This window comes from Panthera tigris, chromosome A1, assembly GCF_018350195.1.
Source record: "Panthera tigris isolate Pti1 chromosome A1, P.tigris_Pti1_mat1.1, whole genome shotgun sequence".
Lineage (NCBI taxonomy): Eukaryota > Metazoa > Chordata > Mammalia > Carnivora > Felidae > Panthera > Panthera tigris.
This window is the reverse complement of record NC_056660.1, coordinates 195,831,301-195,856,300: the sequence shown is the minus strand read 5'-3', so window position 1 is coordinate 195,856,300 and position 25,000 is coordinate 195,831,301. Positions and strand designations below refer to the sequence as shown.

At 52.0% G+C, this 25,000-nt stretch overlaps 1 protein-coding gene across 2 annotated transcripts in view; it reads left to right on the top strand.

Moving 5' to 3' along the window:
- PPARGC1B (PPARG coactivator 1 beta) overlaps window positions 1-25,000 on the top strand; it is a 105,169-nt gene that overhangs the window by 65,810 nt on the left and 14,359 nt on the right. For both annotated transcript variants that reach the window (XM_042994452.1, XM_042994445.1), the window contains exons 2-5: window positions 12,490-12,663; window positions 18,264-18,485; window positions 21,800-21,916; window positions 23,127-24,282. In XM_042994452.1, coding sequence (XP_042850386.1) covers window positions 12,490-12,663; window positions 18,264-18,485; window positions 21,800-21,916; window positions 23,127-24,282 — 1,669 coding nt within the window. The remainder of the gene's footprint in view (window positions 1-12,489; window positions 12,664-18,263; window positions 18,486-21,799; window positions 21,917-23,126; window positions 24,283-25,000) is intronic.

Here is a 25,000-nt window from a genome sequence, read left to right as displayed (position 1 = left end):
GAGCCCTGGCCTGGGTTCCTGGGGACCTGACTTCGGCTTCTCCCCGCTAGGCCGGGGGCGGGGGGGGGGGGTGATGCTCAGTTACCCAGCACCCCTCCACCCACCCAGCGGCCCTGTCTCTGCTCAGAACCGCCAGGAGCCAGCCCCCTGGGCGCTGCCCTTCCTGGGGGGAGCGCTGCCCCGTCGGGTCCCTGGCACGAGGGCAAGGTCGCAGTCAGCGCTGGGCAGCGCCGGGCTGGAGATGTGAGCTGGCACCTTGCTGGCCTGTGGAGCGTGACATTTCCTCAAATGCCACAAAGGGGCTGCCTGACCTTCACTCCCCTGCCAGGACCCCTTTGCTGCCTCCTTCTGGGTTATTTATAATGGTGCTAACAGGCAAAAGGGCTTCTCAGCCGAGCCCTGGCCCAGCTCCCTGTCTCTCCTGGCAGCTGGGGGAAGAGACACATAAATAGAACCAAAGAACACGGACACTGTAGGACCCCAGAGAATACCTCCAGACGGAGTGTGCTGGCTACTTTTTTTTTTTTTTTTTAGGTCTCTGGGACTTTTTTATGTTTGTTTTTATTTTATTGTGGTAAAATATACATAACCTAAAATTAAACATTTTTTAAGTGTACAATTCGGTGGCATTCGGCACATTCACAATGTCACACAAACGTCACTGCTATCCACTTCCAGAATTTTCTTTGTCATATGACCAAAGCCAGGTGCTTTTTCATCCATCTCCCAGCTAGCACCTGCTAGCCACCGCCCGCCCCCCCCCCCCCCACATCTCCTGAGGAAATTCAGATTTTGAGGAAACCTTACAAAATGTGCCGAGGAAGGAAAGCGCCAGCCAGTTTAGGATTGCCACGACTTGATGAGAATGTCAGCGGCCACCCCTTTCAGCCACATTGGGTGGGCACATTTGCCAGGGCGAGCTGCAACCCTCTGCCTTTCTTCCTATTCAGGAATGGGATCAAGACGGGAGGGGATGGCTTGGTCGCAGGGAGAACCATGAACCTGCTCTCATCTCTTTCTCTCTCTTTTTCTTTTTTAATGTGTATTTATTTTTGAGAGAGAGAGAGAGAGAGTGAGAGAGAGCAGGGGAGGGGCAGAGAGAGAGGGAGACACAGAATCTGAAGCAGGCTCCAGGCTTTAAGCTGTCAGCAGAGAGCCGGACGCGGGGCTTGAACCCACAAACTTTGAAATCATGACCTGAGCCGAAGTCGGACGCTTAACTGACTGAGCCACTCAGGCGCCCCTCATTTCTGTCTCTTCTTAAGCAAAATCTATTCATTTAGCAAACTTCCCTCCTTCATTCTAAATAGGGCAAGTGTTTTGCTGAACTGAGTGCTGCCTCCCACTCAGTCGGACCACTCACTACCTTTGGTAAAAATTTAATAACAGTTCCTCATAATGCAGACAGCACCTCAGAGTTTTCCCAAGCATTTTTCCGTCTAAAATAGCACACTGGGCTGGTCTGGGATAATTCCACAGCAACCAGAGGGTTACGGGTCCCTTTGTAGAGATGTGCAAACAGAGGCCCGGAGTGACGTGATCTTGGACGTGACTGATCTCATTTGAGCCATCTGCACATAGAGTAACTCAGCGTCTCATCCAGGCTGGCATTAGGGGGAGGCAAAGGAGACACATGGTTCAGGTACAAAATTAAAGGAGATGCCAAAAAAGTCAGTAATCAAGACAATTCATAGAGTTTTGTGGGTTTTTTTCCCCCTTGTCTTTCTTTCTCTCTTTTTTTCTTTTAAAGTAGGCTTCAGGTTCAGCATGGAGCCCAGTGTGGGACCTGAAGTCGTGACCCTGAGATCAAGGTCAAGACCTGAGCTGAGGTTAAGAGTTGGACACTTAACCAACTGAGCCACCCATGGCACCCCTGCTAATCATATTTTCAGGCAGTGTTTAAAAATAATAAAACTGGACGCCTAAATATCCATGCAGAACAAAATACCAAATCTTTAAATAAAGGCAGGAACAGTAAGAGTGCCATACAGAGCCATATAGATGCCTGAAGCAAAAGGAAAAACCAGTACCACTGGCCTCTCTTTATTTAGAATTTTGATATTTTGCTCATCATGGGGTTTTTGCATTAATTTTGATTTTTTTCAGAGTGTTGCACTAGAGACAGTCTGTTTTGATTACTGAGTTTTTTGGTGCCCAAAGCGGGGGGTGGGGGCTGGGTGCCTCCCTCACCTCATCCTAACCCTGGCTCTGATTCCACCTTCCAATTTCTGTGTGCTACTGTGACAGAGGACCTACCTCCCGGGTCCCCAGGCCTCGGGTCACCGTATGCCAGAGCCTTTCAACCGCCGCCGAGGGTGGCATTTGCTCTCCACAGTCTATTTTTGTGCTTGCCCTTCAGCGACTGATAAAATGTTGCTCTGGGTACAGCTGATGTGTTGAAATGGTGAGTGCTCGTGTCAGGTGGCTTGTGTGATCGGATATCTTCATTCTTGACCTCGCAAAGGGGCCTGGAACCAGGCAAGAAAAGGAGTTCTTGGCGGGTTTGCCCCCACCGTGTTGGATAAAACTCGAAATCATTATCTGGTAACTGAGGCTCCCAGGCATTTTGGCCTCGTCTCGGGGCTGTATGGAAAAACATGTTCATGCTGCTTTCTTCGTACTGTCATGCACAGTTTACAAGGCACGTCCACCTTTAGCTCATTTTGTTTATTGAGCACCTACTATGTGCCGAGTATTGCGCTCGGCACCAGGGAGACAGTTGGGGGAGGCGCCAACGTGTAGGTGGATACAGGAAAAACGGGGTCGGGCTCTGGAGGGGCTGGTGGCCGGTGGCTGCACAACAGGGTGAATCTTCTTCATGCCTCTGAACTGTCTGCTTCAATGTGGCCAAAATGGCAAATTTTATGTTATGTATATTTTACCACAAGTTTTAAAAATACCGGGGGTGGTGGGGGGAATGGAAATATCAAGGAATAGAGTGCTAATTGAGGGCATTGCCGCAGAGTGGTGTTACCGTAAGAGGGAGACGGGGCTGTCTGTAGGATACAGTGCTCAGGAAGGCCCATCTGGGAGGGACATTTAATCTGCTGCGGGGATCGTAAGAAGCAACCAGCCATTCGAAGATGCAAGAGAGAGGAGGCAGTCCGGGTGAAGGGAGTGCCAGCACAGAGAGGCTCCAGGCTGGAAACTCAAGCCACACAACAGTTCCACAGGGGAGGCTGGTCTCAGGAGATGCCAAGAGGCTGGGTGACGCCCTGCAACTGGTAAGTGACGAGCCGGGGCCAGCTCTGCCTCAACAAATCAACAGATACCTGCACATGCTTTGCAGTTTGCCAAGCACTTTTCCTGCCACTCTCCTTTGAATTCAAGAGCCCTTGAACTCAAGTGCGTGAAATTGACTGCAATTGCAGGCAGACGCAATGTGCAGATCGCACTGTCCCCAAAACACCTTCGCTCGCTCCCTCACTCGCTCAAGTGGCAGAATATAGTCCAACCTTTTACTGTTTTAAAATAAATCACGCAACGTCCACCACTCTCCTGGGCCTGGGGCAGCCTGGGCCTTCTGAAAGGCAGGCCTGACGTGCCAGTAGGGGTGCGCCGATGGCACCTTCTACAGCCTTGCTGCCAAGGGAGGGGCATCTGGGCTCTGCACAGCCACCTGCCAGGGCATTCAGGAGCCACTCCGCCCCAGGTAGCTTCACCTGGGCATAGCTCCAAGAGACTTTGCAGATCTCTGTTTGATAAGGGGCCGCTTGAAGGCAACGGGGAGGGGGAAGGAGATGACTGAGTAAGATAACACCCACCCCAGGAGACTTACTGCCTCAGTTTCCTTATCTGCAAAAGAACTCTCTCTACAGAATCTTCCAGCACCCAAGCCCCTGGTTTCTGTGCTGTTTGTAGTCCATCGTAGGTATTTATTTCCAGTGCTGGGCAGGCTGCAATCCATGTACAATAGGCATCTTATCTGATGAGAGTGGGAATAGTAGCGGGGTGGGGTGGGGTCTGGAGAGGGGAATTCTTAGGAAAAAGTCAGTCAGTAAGAGCACAAAATCATAAAACGTAATAATGAAGCCACATGACATGTACATTATTTCCAGTCTTTTGCTATAGAGCTGTTTGGGTACCAGCTGAACCCACTTAGGGTTCTCCCAGCTCATCTCCTGTATAGGCCACACCCACTGTACCAGGGCTCCTGTTTCCAGATTGGGGATTCATTCAGTTGGATCAAGAATTTCTAGTAACAAACAGGTTTGAGAAGAAGCAGAGCTGACCCCAGGTACACAGGCAACCCAGCCAGCGGGAGTTGAAGTGTGGATGCCCTAGGGGGTCCTCCCCGCGGCTCTGGGGCACCGTGGGCATCAGTGAACACTGATGTTACGGGAGGAGATTGACAGTGTTAATGAACCTGGCTGGCTGGTGAGAAGAGCTCCATCCAGTCACTGGTATCTGGTCACCCTTCCTGGTTAGCTGGGTGTGGCTTGGCATATATAGCCCAGTTTGGAATTCTAGAACCCATTTTGCTCTCTGGGCTGGAGAACTCACTCTCACCAGACCTGATGACCTTCCATTGGGTCGCCTTTACATTAAACCTTAAGCGGGCAGCTGTATGGCCAGAACTTGGGTGCCAGTGAAAAGGGCTGAACATCCCTGAGTTGTACTTGGCAGGCCTGGGGCCAGATGCTTCCACGTGGAAAAGGCCTTGAGTGTTTTTGTCAGAGAGCCTTTCAATGGCCTGGTTTATCTACTCTCAGGGTGTTTGTCCTTTTAGGCTGGGCCCAGAACCCTTCCATTTTCAACTTACTCTTAGTGGAGCTTAGCTTTGTGTCTGTGGCTCCCGTGTCTTATTTCAGAGGATGCTGTAAGGATTTCTGTGTGGACTAAGATCAATTACTCGTCTTACTGTTCTCCTAGAAGTCTCCTTAGGAGTTTTGTACTAATTTGGAAGACAGTGGGAAGATTAGATTTTTTTTTTTTTTTAATGTAAGAGAGATGAATTAGTCATAACTTTTTCATTGATAGGTGACAGAAACTCCAGCTGGCATGTAATCTGAAAAGGAACTTACTCACTCATATAACTGCAGAGTACAGAGAATAGACTGGCTTCAGGCACAGCTGGATCCAAGTGTTCAAATTATTTTATCAGGACTCTCTGTCTCTCTTCTGCTTCTTGGTCTGCATTCCTTACGCCGGCTTCCTTTTCAGGCAGGCTCTCTTCCCAGGTGGTGGCAAAGATGGCTGCCAGTCGCTCCAGAATTAAATTTAATCAGCTAAGCCCCTCTGTCTAAATGAGCCGGCAAATTCTTGGGTGTTCACTCTGATCCACCTCTGAACCCATTGAAGCAGTTGTGGTGGTCACTGGACGAAGCATTTTAATTAGCTAGACCGTGCTTACCTGGACTGTCTGGGTGGCAGGGAGGGGCGGCTTCCCCAAGAAAAATCAGTAGGCCGCCACCATTAAGAAGGGGGGGTGGGTGGGAGGCCAGCCAAATCAGAGGTGGGAGGGGAAGAAAACGTGTGCGATGAAATGGCTTTGCAGGAACTTTATGAATACCAACCTTACTTCCTTCGTGGAAGGCGAGGGTGGGCCCAGAGTTCTAGATCTAGACCAGGCCAGTTCTGATTCATGAGTAGTGGCTACTAAGGCTCCATTCTGAGTAGCCGTGGGGCTCAGCAGGAAATATAGTTGTGTTCAGTTAGTGGTGTCCACCATGGTTAGGAAGGCAGGAAAGGTGACCTCACTGCCAGGTACCTGCCACCATAGCAGCTCTCATGGCTGGGCTGGGCATTCCCGATTGCAATTTAAAAGAGAAAACTTGGGGCTCCTGGGTGGCTCAGTCGGTTGAGTGTCCGACTTCGGCTCAGGTCACGATCTCGCGGTCCGTGAGTTCGAGCCCCGCGTCGGGCTCTGGGCTGATGGCTCAGAGCCTGGAGCCTGCTTCCGATTCTGTGTCTCCCTCTCTCTCTGCCCCTTCCCCGTTCATGCTCTGTCTCTCTCTGTCTCAAAAATAAATAAATGTTAAAAAAAAAAATTAAAAAAAAAAATAAAATAAAAGAGAAAACTTGCCTCAGACCATCAAAGACAACTTATCATCAGTGGAGGAGGCTCTGAGCTGGTAGTAGGGTGCCGGCCTACGTACTATCTTGTACTTAGAGCATCCAAGATGGTGGTCAACAGGTCTGTCAGGCCTGGGTAGGGGCTCTGCTCCCCACCATCCCAGGCAGGCCTGGAGACAGCCAGTGTAGTCTGGCTGTCAGAGCAAGGGTGTTCCTCCGGCAGAAACCATGAGTGATGAGAACACTGGGATCCAGGAGCTGGTGGAGGTGGAAGGAACCCAGGGTTGGAAGAGCCAGTTGGTTTAACCAGTAGGTTTAAGGACTGAGGGGATGGGTAAGAAGACAAGTTCAAGCATTGATCCTCTGAGAGCCCCTATTTTTCCATCAGTTAAGTGGAGATGCTGACCACTGACCACTGCTGCATTTGGGAAGGTGTCAGTGAGAGCGTAGCTGTGAATGTCACTTGAAAGTCAACTGTAGGTGCTGTATCTCTGACTACCATTCATGGGGTGTCTGATGCATGCTAGGCTCCCAACCTATGTTACTTTATCTTTGTAAGAACCCTGTGAGGTAGGATGCTTTTTATAATCCCCATTTCTTCAAGAGAAACTGAAGTGGCCAAAGTTATGTCCTGACCTCAAAGGATTAGCATTAATAGCAAAGCCAGGGCCCCCGACCTTTGTCTAAGTCTCTTTCCATTTCAAGACAGTATTTCTCGCTCCGCCTTTGTGTCCCCTTCGGTAAATTCATTAATTCATTTATTTATTAGTTAAATGCTGAGTTTTAACCTAGATAGTTCCTGAAAGCCTATGTGGATTTCAGAGACTAGATTAGTACAGAATTGCATCAAATGCTTGATTGAGCAAGAGGGGTCATAAAGTCTGTCTGTTTGATGTTCTGTTTAATAGGAGGGGCAGTGGGAACTGAGAGGGGAGGTGACATAGCGAAGTGCACACATGGTAAAGGACACATAGTGAATGTGGACAGACCCAGAACCCGAGCTCTGTCACTGCTGCCTCCCTCTTTCCCCCTTCCTGCTTCCTTCTGCTCAGTAACTCGGAGAATGTGCTCTGGGCCAGGGACGAAGCTCGACGATTTGCTGATTGTAGTCAGGAAAGTGGAGTCACCAATTTTTCCTGAAGATGCATTCTTTCTTAAGCAGGGAATCGATTTCCAACAAGATACACAGGCTTCCAATGAAGCCACTTATGTGAATCTGTACAAAACACCATTAATCCACTGCTAGGGCCATTTATCTCCCTGGCTTAGGGCAGCCACAGCCTTTTCAGATCAGGGGTGTGATGCTGCTGAGGGAATGGGTACAGAGGGCTCAGCGACCAGAGGGGCATCCCCCGGTAGGGGTGTGAACGGACCAATAGTGGAGACCAGAGGGGGCCATATGCGCGAGACGTCCTGTGTGTGGCCCCACACCTGTTCCTGTGCAGCCGTGAACCTGCCACATGACTTGGATCTTTCTCAGATCTTGTCTGAAGCTCCACCTTCCTATCTGTAAATGGGAATAAATGGCCTTGAATGTTCCTTCTCACTTTCAGAAGTAAAAAAAAACACAGGCTTTGCAGGGAACAAAGAGACTTGGCTTGGAATCTCAGCTTCACCTTTCTGGGACCCTGGGTACTGTGGGTTGAGTTGTGTCTTCCAAAAGATGATGTTTGAATCCTAACCCTCTAGTGCCTCAAGAATGTGACCTGATTTGGAGATAGGGTCTTTACAGAGGTCATCTAGTTCAAGTGAGGTCATTAGCATGGACCCTAATCCAACATGGCTGGTGTCCTTATCAAAAGGGGAAATGTGGACACAGAGACAGGCACCCACAGAGGGAGGGAGCGGTAGGAAGACGTACGGGGAGAAGGTCATTCACAAGCCAACAAGAGTGGCCTCAGAAGGGGCCGCCCCTGCCAACACCTTGAGCTCAGCCTTCCAGCCTCCAGAGCTGGAAGAGAAAACATTTCTGTTGGTTAAGCCACCCAGCCAAGGACACCTGGGTGGCTCAGTCAGTTAAGCGTCCCACTCTTGGTTTCTGCTTGGGTCATGGTTTGTGAGATTGGACTCTGTGCTGACGGCACTGAGCCTGCTTGGGATTCTCTCTTTCTCCCCCACCCCCCTGTCTCTGCCCCTCCCCTGCTTGCTCTGGCTCTCTCAAAAAGAAATAAATAAACTTAAAAAAAAAAAAAAAATGAAGCCACCCAGCCTGTGGCGCTTGGTTACAGCAGCCCTGGGCAACTATGAGAGTGACTCCCTCTCTGAGTTTCCTGATTAGTAACAGGACAATGACATCTGCCCTGGAGGGTTATTTTAGGAATCTGATGAGAGGATGTGCATAAGGTACTTAGTGCAGCCCTCGGCGTTTGGTAAGCGCTCAGTAATAGCAGTGGCTGTAGTCAGTCCTGTGCTGTGACCTCCCAGCTCTGCTAGTGCGGCCCGCAGAAGATGGCTGGTAAGGAACAAGGAGGCCTCAAGTCAGACCTTTCCAAGAGAACTGGGTCACCCAAGGCACCCCTTCCAAAAGCCTCTCCAAATACGGAGAGGGCCAGAGAAATCACTATTAACGCAGAGCTTAATGGTTTTTAGCTAGAGAGTGGCCTCAGCCCTAATTGCCAAGGCCGCGAAGCTGAGGTTTCTTTATTTTTATGTCCTGGGTATACTTAGGGTATGCCGAGCTGCTGTAGCTAATCGATAAGTGCAGCAGTTGCTGCCATTTTATGGGTGTTTTGTAAAGGAGGTGGCATGGTTTTGATGGGAAGGACACTCCCTGGATGACCCTGAGCAAATCTACTATCCTCTTTGGGCCTCAGTTTCCATATCTGCAAAGTGAAGGAGGGAGGCCAGCCGGCCAGGAGTCCTTACGCTGCGTTCGTGAAGGCCTAGAAGTATGAATTTCTTGCACGCACACGCGTTGCTCAGACATATTTAATGGGTAACCTAAAAGCTGTCCATAGCTTTCGTCTGGTTCTTGAAGGGGCCTCTGACTCCCAGATTGTCCACGGTGACTGTCCTGGACAGCCTCTCAGGGCGGCTGGTTCCTCGCCAGTCTGGGTTTCTAGGCCTCAAGAAGCAAGTCCTACAGATGTGGCTTCTCTGAGTTACAGGGATGAGAGGGATCCGGGACATAGAGAGAACTCCCCAAGGGAGCTCATCACTGAGGGCTTTGCCGGCCAATGAGACCCCAGGGGCAGTGAGACACTAGCCGTTCAGCACGTTCAGCACTCACGTGTCTCTGCTTTGGCCCTCCCTCCCACTCCACAGGCCCTCGGTGTGCCCGCCCTGCCTGCCTGAGTGGTACCTCCCAGCCCCGCCACCTGCCCCTGTCCTGGATGCCACATCCTCCTGCTTCCCTGCTGGCCCCACCCCCATCACGCTTGGAGTAAAACCCAAATCCCTTCCAATCCCCACCTGATCCGGCCTCCACCTGCTTCTCTGAAGGCATCTTCCCCCATCCCCCCCGTCACTCCCCAAGCTGCCGCCTCACCAACCTTTGGTCGGTGCTTGGTGCTCTAGGCCTGGCCCGCACTTGGGTCTTTGCCTTGCTGCCCCTCCGCCTGGAACGTTCTTCCCCACGTCTTCCACCGCCTGACTTCTCCAAGTCTCAACTCGGATGTCGGCTCTCCCAGGAAGCCTTTCCTGACCCCCCACTAACAGAGACTTCGCCTCCCTCTCTTACCCTCCGTCAGCGCACCTGGCCTGTTTCCTTCGTGGCACTAACCCAACCTATAATCAAATATGCATGTGTTTTCTTCCCCGCGAAGATGTCAACTTGTGAAGGAATCAACTGAGGCCTCCATGTCCCGGCGCCTGGCTCATAGTAGCATTTAGTAAATGTGGGAACGCACTCACTAGCGTGGCTAAAATTAAAATGACTGTGACAACACCCAGTGCCGGGGAGGGTGTGGAACAGTCGGCGCTCTCAGCACAGCTGATAAGCATGTACTGTGGCACGGCAATTTGGGAGAACAATTTTGTCGTTTTATCAAGTCACATCCATTTATGACCCAGCAATTCCACTCCGAAATGTTTGCCCAGGGGAACTAAAAACGTACGTCCGCGCAAAGGCTTGTGCACACATATTGCAGACGTGTTCGCGGTAGCCAGGGACTGGAAACAAACGGATCATCTATCTAGAACAGGCAAGGCTGCTGCATCCGCACAGTCTGACGGGACACAGAGGAGAAGGAAGCTGCCAGGGGAGGCTGAGAGTCCGCCTGAGTGTTCCCTGCGGCCAGGGCAGCTGAGCGTGATGACCAGAAGTAGTAGGGTGTTGGGCGGGGCCTGGAATGATCCTGGGTGGGGGGGGGGGATGTCCCTGGAGACAGAGGCTCGCAGGGCACCATGGTCCCTAGTCTGAGCAGGGGACCAGCCACTTGAGAGAACCTGGCCCTGGTGCTGCCTGTGGATACAGGCTTCTTGCAAAACTCCAATTAAGACATTTGACCCAAATTCGGATAAAAGCCTTTTTCCTGTGTCAAGTTGAGCTAATAATATACATTTGTTCATAATTTATGAGGCTTAGTAAGTGGGAACAATTAAGGAAAGGCCTGTGCAAAACCTATTTCTTTTAAGTGTCACATAGGCGTTTTTTTGTTCTCTAAGGCAGCTCCACCCTCTCTGCCCACCATGAGACACTGTTATCATTATTATTATTATTATTATTTCTTTATCTTTTTTTAAATTAAAAAGATTTTTTAAATGTTTATTCATTTTTGAGAGAAAGAGCGAGAGTGGGGAGGGGCAGAGAGAGAGGGAGACACAGAATCCGAAGCAGGTTGCAGGCTCCGAGCTGTCAGCACAGAGCTCAATGCGGGGTTCGAACCCACGAGCCACGAGATCATGACCTGAGCCGAAGTCGGACACTTAACTGACTAAGCCACTCAGCGCCCCTGTTCCTTCCTCCCTCCCTTCCTTCCTTCCTTCCTTCCTTCCTTCCTTCCTTCCTTCCTTTCTATTTATTATTTTTTTAGTGTTTATTTATTTTTGAGAGACAGAGACAGAGACAGAGCTCGAGAGGGGAAGGGCCAGAGAGAGAGGGAGACACAGAATCTGAAGCAGGCTCCAGGCTCTGAGCTGTCAGCACAGAGCCCGATGCGGGGCGTGAACTCAGGAATCGCGAGATCATGACCTGAGCTGAAGTCGAACGCTTAACCGACTGAGCCACCCAGACGCCCCATATTATTATTTTTACTTGCTATTATTACTGTTAGCTACCATTTATTGAGCCCCTCCTGAGCCAGGCCATAATATCACCTTACTTCACCTTAACTGTATGAGGCAGGAGGTGTCCCATTCTATAGGTAAGGCAGTTGAGTTTCAGAGGGAAAAAGAGAACTTGCCCCAGGTTTCACAGCTGGCGAGTGGGGATTATGACTCGGGTCTGCCGGACCCCAAGGCCTGTGCTGTGCTCTTTCTGTCCACCTCCCAGCTTGGGCCGTCTCTCTGTCCTTCTACTGGTAGTTGTTAAATGTGGGAGCCAGGTGAGAAAGCCCTCACCTTCTGATTCAGTGAGTCTGGGGTTAGGCCTGAGAATCTGCATTATTTCTAACATGGTCCCAGGTGGTGTCGACACTGCCGGTCCTGGGACCACACGTTGAGAAACGCTGGTTCAGTCAGTGCTGTCGCCACAGTCCTCCCTGCCTCCCTTCTACCCCACCCACCACTGCCAGGTGGCTTTTAGCCTTGGAGATCTTTCCCGGTATATTTGCATATGCACTATTGTATGGAAAGAATTGCGTCGTTTGATTTTTCTCTTTATGGGCTAATATTCGACCCGCTATACTCTATGATTTAGTTTTCATGATTTAGTTTTAGTTTTAGATTTTTAGTTTCTATGATTTAGTTTTCATTTCTATTTAACGTGTCTTGGAGAGCGCGTAGGTCTGCCTCGTTCTTTTCAACAGTTCCATGCTACAGGTGATGGTAGTTTTGTTTCCCTGTTGTGCATGGATGAGCAGTCTTCCACATCTTAGACATGACACACATCCACCTGTAAAATCCCTGAGACTGTGGCTGAGTATTTCTCCAGAATATTGTAATCACTCAATAATGCCAGCCATTATTACTGCTGTTTTTTGTTTCATTATTAATATCGCATCCCAGAAACCCCTTTCAGCTGGGGACAGTAATGCAAATGAGTCTCTGTTTGCAGCTTCTAATGAAGTTTTGCACACAACGGTTTTGGTAAGAGGAAGGAGGTGCTGTGGGAAAGAGGCGTTGAGGGATGTGTAGGAGTACAAAGGAGGAGGGGAGAGAGCAGCGGGCAGGATTTGTATTGCCAGGGCTTGGCTTGGTTCCTGGTACTTTCAACAGCTGCAGGAGTGTCGGGGCCTACCTTCACATTTCTTGGTCTCATGGCAAAATCAGGCCTTGGCCAAGGGCTGCCCGAGGCCCAGGCTGGCAGCACCATGAGCAAGAGGGTCTGTGCTTGGATCCAGCTCTGACTCGCTTCCTTCCTTCCTGTCTCCTCAGGGTGGGGGGTCCGGGGAGGAGCAACTCTGCGCTGACTTTCCCGAGCTTGACCTCTCCCAGCTGGACGCCAGCGACTTTGACTCAGCCACCTGCTTCGGAGAGCTGCAGTGGTGCCCGGAGAGCTCCGAGACTGAACCCAGCCAGTACAGCCCCGACGACTCAGAGCTTTTCCAGGTACGTTCTCCGAGCCTCGCGGTGACTCCCTCTACTCCTGAAGGCCTGGATCTGCCCTGCACCACCTTCTTTTGCACTTGCTCGTGCAAAGAAGTCTCATCTCCCACCAAAGCTCTTGGGACCCTGCCTCTCGTCCTGGATCTGCCCTTGATCTTGGGCAGTTCTCATCCCCTTGCCGAGCCTGTTATCGCCTCTGGACGGTGAGGGCTGGGAAGAGCCGCTCTTGCTGTGCCGCCCAGTCAGAAATGAGCCGCTCTGTGGGCCTGGGTGGTTTCAAGACCTCCCTTTCCTATAGTATCTCACTGAATTCTCATCCCTACCCTGTGAGGCAGGTGTGATTCTGAACCCATTTTATAGATGAGGAAACTGAGGCTTGGGGAAGTTAAGTCACATGCCTAGGGCGATTTACCTAGTCAGAAGCTAAGCTACATGCAAACCCAGTCTGCCTGCCTCCTGAGCCAGGGCTTGATAACCACGGAGATGCCATAATGGAGGTGACTCACATGTATTGAACAACTGCTCTGAGGCAGGACTGCCCCTGTTGTGTGTTAACTCATTTAATTCTCCTAACAACTCTTAGACCAGGTACAGTTATCTTCATTTTCCAATTGGAGCCTAGAGACTTCTTTAAAAAAAAGAGGCGGGGCGCCTGGGTGGCTCAGTCTATTGAGCATCCATCCGACTTCAGCTCCGGTCATGATCTCACAGTTCATGGTTCAAGCCCCGCCTTGGGCTCTGTGCTGACAGCTCAGAGCCTAGAGCCTGCTTCAAGTTCTGTGTGTGTGTCTCTCTCTCTCTGTGTCCCTTCCCTATTCATGCTCTATCTCTCTCTCTCTGTCTCTCAAAAATAAATTTAAAAAGTTAAAAAAAAAAAAAAAGAGGCAGTGCTGAGAATTGCTGTGCATTTCAATGCCTCTCTCCTTGTGTGCTCTGTGTCCAGTCTCGGGGCCACATGATGGGTGACATTTCCTTTAAGAAGCCCTCTCATATGGAATAATAATGATGTCTGGGATTTGCATCAAAATAAAACGAGTTCTGCATGCATTTGCGTGTGTGGGTGTGTGGCCTGGAGGGTAATATGTGAAATAAGATTGACTGTGTTGTTGGGGCGCCTGGGTGGCTCAGTCGGTTAATTATCGACTCTTGGTTTTGGCTCAGGGCATGATCTCGCGGTTCAAGAGTTTGAGCCCCGCATCGGGCTCTGCACTGACAGTGTGGAACCTGCTTGGGATTCTCTGTCTCCCTCTTTCTCCATGCCTCCCCTGTTCGTGCTCTCTCTCTCTCTCTCTCTCTCTCTCTCAAAATACATACGTACATACATAATTAATAAAATTGACCACGTTGAAGTGGAGTGATGGGGACATCCAGATTTATTATTCTTTCCTTGAAATATGCTCCCCTATAAAGACTTGGGGGAGAGGCTCTAGCTCCCCATGCCTGTCTGGCAATGTAATAATAATAACAACAATAATGTGCTGGGTGTCAAATGCCATGCTGGCATGTCACGAGCACCATCTCATAGACTTCCGATGTGTTGTAGCTTTCTTTCTAGAAATGGAAACTCCTTCTGTGCATCAGGCACTGTGCTGTGTACAGTGTAGAGAGAAAACTGACCCCAGATCAGTTAACACAGAAACTGTGGTCATTGTGACATGGGCATGAAAGGAATGAGCCAGGTGTGAGAAAAGGATCTGAAGACTGGCTGGTCAGGAAAAGCCTCTCTGTGTGCATGAAATGGTCTTGGATGCAAGTGAGCCTGATGTGGCCCCAGGGCTCCCAGCCCAGCACGGAAGCCAGAAAACCCTCACAGACAGATAGGGCTCTGGCCAAATTCTGCCCACCCAGCCCCTCTCTCTGTCATGGTCTGCACACCCCGCCCGCTCTCCCAGTCCCAGGCCAGTTCCACCCACTGCCCACCGATGCGTCCCTATGGGTGTGATTCTGTGATCAGCACCTGACCCCCCTGCCACACACACGTCATAAATCCCATGACCTTGGGGGCCACGATGGCACCGTGCATTTCTAGCACGCTGCACAGAGCCTGGCACTTTCTCAGGGCTTAATAAATGCCGATCAGATGAGTAATTCCTTCAATGCCAGCTCTCATGTCGCCCCCTCGGTGAGTTACTTCCTCTCCTGGGCTCCCATCTTGTGTGCGCCTGTGCGGGCACATGTATGCTAGTGTCTCCATGTGTCCTTTAGACTCTGAGCTCCTTGAGGACAAACAGCATCTGATTAGTCTCTGGGGCCCTCGTGCATTGTAAGGACTCGATCACGTGTGTTGAATGAAGGAACTGATTGTGATACTTTCTTTCCTGCCAAGGGCCGGGCGTGGCCCATTCCAAAAACCTCAAGCTGGCATCGTGGGTTCTCCATCGGCCACAAGCTCAGTTTTCTCATTTGACCAGTGGGAATCCTAGAGCCCTACTCCTGTGTCAGAGTTGTGTTCCCTCCAGTCAAATGGCGCCATTTCCATGGAAATAGACAAGGAGTGTGGAGGACAAGCCACTGTAACAGTGTTAACGGCAGGGGGTGGAGTGGGGGGGGGGCAGAGATGGTGTCTTCCATTTTTCTGTGTTCCCAGAGTCCTAGGGCCAGGGCCATAACCATCACTAATTAATTTTGGAGGAAACAAGCATTTGGTTGTTTTATCAGTTTGCTGCGTGGTCTTGGGCTCTGAGGCTGGGCCTTGGTTTCCCCATGCAAGGAATAAAGAAGGGATGTGGATTCCATCAGTAATTCTTCATCTGCTGGGGAGAGGGTCACCAGGTCCTTTTAGGCTCTGGTGAAATATATGGGCCTATTGCTGGACAAAAAGGCGGAAAAACTGATACCCTGGGTTTTCTGCACCCTAGTCGAGCCCCCTGGACAGGGGGGGGATTTTTGAGTGTCCTGTGGCCCTTGTGACAGAAATCCTGTTCTGTGTCATTCCTTCCAGGCCCTCCTGGGCCTTCAAAGTGAAGCACTTTCCCTTCAGATTTCTTGAAGACTCCTTTTCCTCTAGCTTGAGAGCTGCTCAGGAAGGCTGGGGTGGGGCTGAGTCTATTAATATCCTTTCCTCTGCTGATTAACTCTCCATTAATTTGCACTCTACTTCCAAGCGGAGTGGGGAGAGCCTGGCCAATGGGCCCGGGAAGAGGAGAGGGTGGCACGGCCCCCGGTGATGTATTACCCTTAGCACTGACGGATGCTGCGGGCAGAACGGCCTTTCCCCGAGCTGGAGCGGCCCAGGAAGGGCTGAGGAGAGGGAGGAGGCCTTTTGTCACTCATTTTGATTTCGTCCAGCCTGTTGGGTGCTTCTTGAGGTCTTTGCCATGTTGTATTCATTTTTGCGCGGTGCCTGGCACATAGTGAGTCCTTGACCACCCCCCCCCCCCCCCCCCCCCGCCCCTGCTCTGACTTGCTGTGTGACCTTGACAAGTCTGTTTCCTGGACTTTCATTCCCCGCCTGTCCCCTCAAAATGAATGGCGAATAGGTTTCCTCAGGAGGAAATGGGGAATGGTAGTCATTGCCTAGAGGGCCGTGTTAAGAAAGATTTTGGTGTGGAAGGAACGAAGGCCACAATTGGTTAGTGATATGGGGGGAGGCGGGGCATGTGGGCCACATGTTTAACATTTCTGGTCATCACTACAGGAGCCCTGAGGGATCCAGCTCTGATATTTGTGATAGTTCATAGTATCTCTGGACATTTGGCCGTTGTCCCTGTGAGAAAGGGAACTCTCGCTCCATCCAGTGCCGATGACATCATTTCTGAATAACTTCCTTCTTAGAATCTCTCCTTTGAGACGAAGATCTGAGTCTCGCCCTGTGGCCAGAAGTCATTGTTTGGTGCAGTCATTCTTCTCCTCCTCCGTAGATCTGCCTGGGAGCCACCTGCCCCAGGCGCTGAGCTAGGCTTGGGAGCGCCCTAGGGAGCATTTCTAGCACTGCTTCCCAGCGCGGCCTTCCTAAGCAGACAGTTAGGGTGGGGGTGGGGGCAGGAATCATGTCTTCCCATTTTGCAGGAAAAACAGCAAGGCTTAGAAGAGAGAAGCTGTTTGGCCACAATCACCCTATGGTGGCAGAGCCCCAGGTGGTCAGCCCCAAGAGTGGTCATTGGGTCCCCGGTTGCAAGGTCTGAACTCCCTGCTGGGCTAGACAGATCACTCTGGGAATACGGGGGGCTCTGGCCTGAGGGTGGTGGCAGCGGGTGGGGGGCGTGGGGAGCAGTCGTGAGCCCCATCACATTCTCGAGCCAGAGTCCACGGGCCTGGATCTGCCCTTGTGTGTCATTTCCCCCACCCCCACACACACTCCCCAGGGCCTGGGTCAGGCCCAACGAAAACCTCCTTTTGACCTTTCTTTTATTTTAGCTCTGTTCCAAAAATTACAAATGCGCTTGTTCTCTCTTTCCCCATGTCCCCCCTTCGAGTTACTCAGCTGCTGCTCCAGTTGCAAGGGCTGGAACAGATTTAGTGCAGCCAAAGGGCCGTCACGAGATGCATATTTCAGATGCACTTCCTGAAGAAAGGATAAACAGCCTGACCTGGGATGGGAACGAGTGCTGGCGGGGGCATCATGTGACAGAATGTGCCTCCTGCCAGAACAGGCCCAGCAACCAGGGTTTACTAAACGAGCGAGGTGCCTCGCTCACCTAGAAGCAGTGTGATGGCCACACGCCAGGGCCTCTGGGCATGGGGGCCGCTGGGCTGGTGTCTGCGGGTGGTCTGGGAGCATCCATGCTGACCCGTGTCATTACAGATCTTAGACATCAGAAAAGCAAGAGTCTTGGCTCATGTATGTCATGGTGGAAGTCCTGCCTCTGTCCCGATCTGCTATGTGACCCTGGACACCTTGTTCAACCTCCACGATCCTCAGTTTCCCCAATTGCAAAATGGAGATTAGAGTAGCGCTCCCCTGGTAGAGGTTATTATAAGGTTTACCTGAGGCAATGTTCACGAAGCCTTTCTGTTCCTCGCTCTTGCCTAAGCACCCACAGCTGGTAAGTGTGGGATCTGGGATTCAACCCCAGCTCCAGAGCCCAAGCTCCTGACCGCTCTTGAGCGGTGAGCAAGGCCTGGAAACCCTCTGGGCAATCGTAGTGGTTTTCTTATTGCTGTGGTTGTCATTGTCATGGCCAACCCTGAAGCTTCCAGCGTATACACTGCCTGCCTGGGCCCCAGAGTCAGAGGGGCTGGGACGCTGTGGTGGATGCTGTTCTCAGAGGCAGAGAGACCAGCTTCAGGGGCTGGGGGCTGCATCCCAGGAGCTGGATACGGGAGGCTGTGGTATAGAGCTGCTGTCCTTGGTAAAGGGGCCAGGTGTCTCAGGTGGACAGCCCTGTGCCCAAGGTTGCACACTGATGAGCAGCAGAGTTAGGAGCGGGGCTCCCAGGGCAAGGCTCCTTCCAGCATCACCTGCTGCCTGCTCGCAAACTTCTGTGATTCCTGGAGTCGATAACATATTTCTTCGGCATCTGCTATCCCGGCAACGCTGAGCCATCTGATGACTGGGGAAGGATGGGAGGGGATTGGCAGGGGGGTGACGGTGCTGCGTGTGCGGAGCCCAAGGCATTGGCTAACTGTGTCCCTCTCTGCTCCACCCGTGCTCCTCACTTCAGATAATCGACAGCGAGAATGAAGCTCTCCTGGCAGCGCTCACCAAGACCCTGGACGACATCCCCGAAGATGACGTGGGTCTGGCCGCCTTCCCGGCCCTGGACGGTGGAGACGCACCATCCTGTACTTCGGCTTCGCCTGCCCCCTCATCTGCACCCCCCAGTCCCAGCCCCTCCCTGGAGAGGCCCCAGGCCCCAGCGCCTGAGGTGGACGAGCTCTCACTGGTGAGAACCTGCTTCTAACTGAAGTGATGGCAGTGGCCTGGGATATGGCATGTGGTTGCAGGGGTGGTGGGTGCAGGGGAACCAGCTCCCGATCCGGCAGGGGTGTCCGTGCATCACGGACAACAGGGGTGCACAGCGGGCAGCCTAGACAGGGCCTCACCTTTCCCACCTGTACGGCTGGCCTAACCATGGAGGCTCCACTTGCACCCCGTAGGTCCTTTGGCATTTTATGGATTGGCCTTCGTGATTAGTCAGCTCTTGAAATTACGTGTGAAAACGTTTTCCTTAAGGTTATACCTGCATACACAGTAAAAATTCAAGCAGGAGATGTGGAGAGTTAAAAGCAAAACCTCCTTACCCATCTCACAACTGCGTTTCTCCTTTCCTGGAGGTAACCATGGTTACCTATCCGTTTGGTGACTTTCCTCTTCCACCTTTTTTTTTTTTTTTTACTACAAAAGGGAGCCTACGTTATATGCTGCTCTGCACCTTTTCTCAGTGAACTGGGTGTCTTGAAAACTCAGATGAGCACAGGTGGCTCTGCTCCATACTTTTTGTTAGCTACCTGATGTTCTTTTGTGAGGATGTGCCACCGCTTACTTTACTCGTCCCCAAGTTGGTGGAAACTGACATAGTTCCAGCTCTTACTGTTAATACTGCTTCGGTCAGTGCCCCGGTACAGGCCTTTGCCACGTCCAAGTGGATGAATTTCTAGAAGTGGAATCTCTGGGTCTACAGATACCTGATTTTTCAGTTTAGACAGATATTTCCAGATGGCCCTCCATACAGTTTGGACCGGTTGACGTCCCCCCCCTCCCCCCGCCAGCAAAAGTTAAATGCCGTCTGTGAGAGTGTACGCGGAATGTGGGAATGTGCACATGAAATTGCAGTTTTCCGGGGAGAAGGTCTCAGCTTTTATCACCTTCTCGAAGGAGTCCAGACCTCACAAGTTACTGAAAGCAGTTGTCCCTAACTCAGGCTGAGATTTCATGGGGTGTGTGAAGCCCAGCTATGCTCACCTATCTTGGGCTCCTCACCTTGGCGCTGAGGTTCCTGGGCCTGACAAGACTCAGCTGGAAAATCAGAGCCTGTTGAGCTGGGGAGGGTCTTAGGTCGTCGAGAGTTTGAGTAGAAAGGCCCGTAGTGACCGTCAAGTACAACTATGGGGAAACTGAGGCCCAGAGCAGGGAGGGGACTCTCCCATGACAGCAAGTTGGTATTCAGACCCCTGGTCCAGGACCCCTTTCCTCCTTTCCCACTGTCTTCAAGTTCCCCCAAAGCAGTGTGAAACATTTAGTAAGCACCTGCTGTATGCTGGGCACAAGACTATGTTCAGTCCCACGTTGTGGCTTCTGCTGATAGGGGTCCTGCTTCCTGTCAGACTGAAATCAGACTGGGTTTGAATCCCAGCCCCACCGGTTAGTTAATGCTTTCCTGTCCTTTAGACACCTAATCTCTCTGACTCAGCTTCCTGGTCCATAGGTGGGGTCAAATAATAGTGCTTATCTCAAAGGCTGATAGGAGGAGTACTGCAGATAATGCATGTAAAGCACTTAGAACACTGCCTGGTACTTAGAAGTTGCTCAATAAATACTATCTAAGTAATAGTTCTGGCTTGACCCGTTTGTACTAACGAGAGGAAGTCTCAGTGCAGAGGGCTCTGGAGAGGGATCAAACCCCAGGGAGGCAGAGAGCGGCCCCTGCTGGCCACAGGTAGTTTCCCCTCCCACACCTCAGACTGCCTTCATTCCACACAGGTTTACTGAGCACCTCTGTTTCAGGCACTGTGCTAGGCACACAGGAAACAGACTCACCGTCTAGACTCCCAGCATACCGACAGAGTTCAGAAAGGCCCTGAGAAGTTATCTAGATGCCCAGTTCTTAACCTGGAGCCATGGATCCCAAAGAGTCCACCAATGGACTGACCGGGACCCATGAACCTCTACATGTCCCTGCAGTTTTCTGAGGTCAGCAGCTTCGGTTGTATTCTTAGAGGGGCTCCTGAGTCAAAAAAGGTTAATAACCAGTCATTTAGTGTAGTTTTCCCCCATTATGCCAATGGAGAAACCAAGGCTTAGGGAGGGAAAGGACTGACTCACTGAGGTCTCATAGTGAGCGGGGCTGAGCTGGGCCAGAACCAGGCCCCTTCCCACCAGCCCAAGAATCTTTTCCTGTCCATGTCAGAGAATCACAGACCTGCGTGGTTTGGGGTCTAGGTAGAGTGGTGGGAACCCTCCAGCTCCTGGTGGAGTGTGGAATGGCCTTTTCTCTGGTGCCTGAGCCTTTGGCACTCCTTGCTGGGGTGACCTGACCGGGGTAGGGGCTGCGGGCAGCCATATCCCTCAAGGAAACAGTGCCATAGTGAAAACCCATCATGCTTCCCGACTTGTTCTCAGTCTCGCTGCGATAGGATCCCTGGTGGAACTTGCAGGTGTGCTGAGCCCCCTTCTCTCCTGCTGGGATACACTGTGCACCTGCCCTCTGGGTGCAGAAGTGTAAGAGTCTCAGCAATTTTTACAGAAAAATTAGAGAAGCCAGACCAGCTTAAGTCCAGCATGCTTCCACTTGTGAAAAAAATAAGCAGGTGTGTTGGGAGGTGGGACGTACGTATATTCTTGTGTGATTAAATTCCGCCTTGTGATGGGGTCACAAGAAGTTGGTTAATATCAGTTGCCTCTGGGAAGGAAGAAGGAGAACCTCAGGCAGGAGGTCTTCCTGTTTCCAGTTGTCTACCCCATAGAATTTGTGGTATATATATTTTTTTCACCATTCACAAGTATAATTTTTTAATTTAAGAAATTAATTTTTACCAAAGCAGTATGGGGAAGCAAAAAGAACAAAAAGGGAAATCAGCTGGAATCCCGAACCAAAGAATCACTGTGGCGCCTGACTTTCCAGATTGTGTGCGTGCATGCGTGTGAGTGCTACAGGTGTATGTGGAGTGTCCCAATGAAGTATACATGTCATATTTTAACAGTAGAATGGGAAGACGTTATTACCCAAGATCTGTTTGGATTTCTCAAAGTCACAGATCTTCCTCTTGGGTTAGTAACTCTGAGAAGGATTTACGTCTCGTTGGGATACTTGTGTGGGTCTTTGTTGTTAGACAGTCTGCTTTCTGTGCTTAGTACATTGGGAACATATTCTCGGTCATTAAATACCCTCTTCCCGTGGTCCTGTGATGACCCAGGCTCAGGGCGTGCTCAGTCCCAAGAAGCTAGCTCTGGGCTCAGGCTTCTCCCCAAGATATGCTTCTCCATGTCCCCCCGCAGAGCTCACCCCCAGCTCCGCTCCTGTCTCTGCTTTTCCTGCAGCTGCAGAAACTCCTCCTCGCCACGTCCCACCCGTCCTCAAGCTCCGATACCCAGAAGGAAGGGACCACCTGGCGCCAGGCAGGCCTCAGGTCCAAGAGTCAGCGGCCTTGTGTTAAGGTATTTCTGCCCCCAAATCTCCCGAGGCCCCCAGGTGGGCTTTGAGGGGTATAACCTTCAGCTCTATATCAGGGCGTGTCAAGTTCAGTCGACTTGGGGTTTTCCTCCTTGTGCCTGACAGAGCCCTTGTAGCTGGTGTGCTGGGCACTTTCCAGTTTGGGGTTCTGGAAAAAGCCCTGGACTTTCTCATACACCTCAATGTTTCAGGCACCGTGTTATACATTGGGTTAGAGCGGGGACTGGGAAGGTGTGGCCTGCTTTCAGCGGGCTGATTCTAACGGGTGATACACAGAAACATGAGATCCTTGCAGGTTGTGGAGACCACAAGAAGGTGTTTGCCTTTCTTCTGGGGGAAGCCCTTTGAGAGTCGAAAGCTCTGTCGCAAACACCAAGGAGTGAAGCAGATCCCTTTTCCTCCTTGGATTCCATCTTCCAAGACTTTCAAAGAGCGATTTCATAGGTGATCTCCTAGCATTCCTGTTGCTCAAGGCCTACACTCCGTCCTTCCCCTCTGGTCCCTGGACACTCCTGCAGGGGGCTCTTGAACACAATCCCATGCCCTCGGGCAGAATCAGGATTTTTTTTTTTTTAACGGCTTTATGGAGGTGTCACTTAAATATCATAAAAGGCACCTATTTTTAAAGTATAATTTGATTATTTTCAGTAAATCTGCAGAGTTGCGCAGCCATGACCACAGTTCAAAGTTGGTGGATTGATTGATTTTTTTGAGAGAGGGAGAGAGAGAACGTCAAGCAGGCTCCACGCTGTCAGCACAGAGTCCGATGTGGGGCTCGAACTCATAAACCATGAGATCATGACCTGAGCTGAAACCAAGAGTCGGACACTTAACCGACTGAGCCACCCAGGCGCCCCATCCATGACCACAGCTCCGTTTTAGAACATTCCCATTATCCCAGAGAGATCTCTGGCACCCTCATTTACAGTGAATCCCGGTTCCCAGGCCCAGGTGCCATTACCGAAGGGTATAGCTCAGGGGAGCGGGTGGTCAGAGGAGGGCTTTGTCAGTGAACCCACGAGGGCGAAATCTATGGATGGGAGGCCTCTTAGGAGGCTGGTCGCTCCTTTGTTCCTTATCACCTGAGCATTGCCAGGTGCCACGCTGGGCCTGGCCAGTGGCTGCAGGAGGGGGGCAGAGTGGAGGGGGGCAGTGCGGGCCTCCCTCTTCACTCTGGCCTCTCTCTGTCTCTAGATGGACGGCACCCAAGACAAGAAGGTCCCCACGGTGCAGTCTCAGAGCCGGAGTTGTACGGAACTGCATAGGCACCTCACTTCGGTGCCGTCCTGCCCCCAGACTAAAGCCCGCTCCCCAGACAGGGGCTTGCAGCCGCCAGCCGCTCTGAGCCCCCAGCTCCCAGCCAAGGAGGATGAGGAACCCGGTGAGGACTGCCCGAGCCCCCAGCCGGCTCCAGCCTTGCCCCAGGACTCCCCGGCACCGGGCAGGGCGCGTCCCGGCACCCAGGTTTCCCGGGAAGACATGCACGCCGTGGTGCAGCTCATTCGCTACATGCACACCTACTGCCTCCCCCAGAGGAAGCTGCCCCCACAGGCCCCAGAGCCAGCCCCCCAGCCCTGCAGCAGCCCCTCCAAGCAGGTCAAGCCCCAGCCTCGGTCCCAGCACCCTTCCAAAGCCTCCTGGGCTGAGTTCTCCATCCTGAGGGAACTTCTGGCTCAAGATGTCCTCTGTGACGTCAGCAAACCCTACCGCCTGGCCACACCTGTCTATGCCTCCCTCACGCCCCGGCCAAGGCCCAGGCCCCCCAAAGACAGCCAGGCGTCCCCTGGCCACCCATCCCCCGTGGAGGAGGTGAGGATCACAGCTTCTCCCAGGAGCACAGGGCCCAGACCCAGCCTGCGCCCGCTGCGGCTGGAGGTGAAAGGACGCGCCGGCCGGTCGGCCAGGCTGCAGCAGCAGCAGGAGGAAGAGGACGAGGAAGAGGACGAGGACGAGGAGGAGGAGGAAGAAAAAGAGGAGGAAGAGGAGGAGGAGGAATGGGGCCGGAAAAGGCCGGGCAGAGGCCTGCCGTGGACCAAGCTGGGGAGGAAGCCGGAGAGTTCCGTGTGCCCCGTGCGGCGTTCCAGGAGACTGAACCCGGAGCTGGGCCCCTGGCTGACATTCTCTGATGAGTCTCTGGTCCCTGCAGAGCCCCAAGGAGCTCTGTCCTCACTGCACCTGGCTCCCGAGGCCTACGACATGGAGGGGGCGCTGGGCAGCCCCACGGATGAGGACAGTGGTCAAGACCAGCAGCTCCCACGGGGACCCCAGATGCCGGCTCTGGAGAGCCCCTGTGAGAGTGGGTGTGGGGACACGGATGAGGACCCCAGCTGCCCACGGCTCCCTTCCAGAGGTAGTCGGAGTCGGTGGTCTGTAAGAGAGGGGGCAGGGATGGGGTGTGGCATACCCCACTGCGCTGGGAGCCAGGAGCCCTGTGTTGGGCAAGTCCCTTCCCCTCTCCGGCTGTCGACTTCCCTTTCTGTGCAATGGGCTAGTTGGGCGGATCTTCAGAAATCACCCACACATCTCTGAGTTTTTCATCACGCATGGGCCAGGCACCACTTAATGAACACGGAGCGAGATGCCTGCTCTCATGGGGCTTTTGTTTCAGTGGGGCAGACAGGCAATCACAAAGTAAATAAAAAAGGAAGATAATTACAAATGGTGCTAAGTGCTCTAAAGAAGACGTCCTGGGTGATGGTGTGACGAAAGGAGTGAGTCTATAAATCTAGCTCCATAATGACGTTGAATTTTATTTTTTTTTTTTAAGTGTATTTATTTATTTTTGAGAGAGAGAGAGAGAGAGAGAGAGAGAGACAGTGAGAGCACAAGCAGGGGAGGAGCAGAGAGAGAAGTGGGGTGGGGTGGGGGGGGCGGCGGGGAGAGACATAGAATCCGAAGCAGGCTCCAGGCTTTGTGCTGTCAGTGCAGAGCCCAACGCGGGGCTCGAACCCACAAACCGTGAGATCATGACCTCAGCCGAAGCCGGACGCTCAACCGGCTGAGCCACCCAGGCGCCCCTAATGACGTTGAATTTTAAATGGTAACAATGGTAGAGCTGGTAATAACAG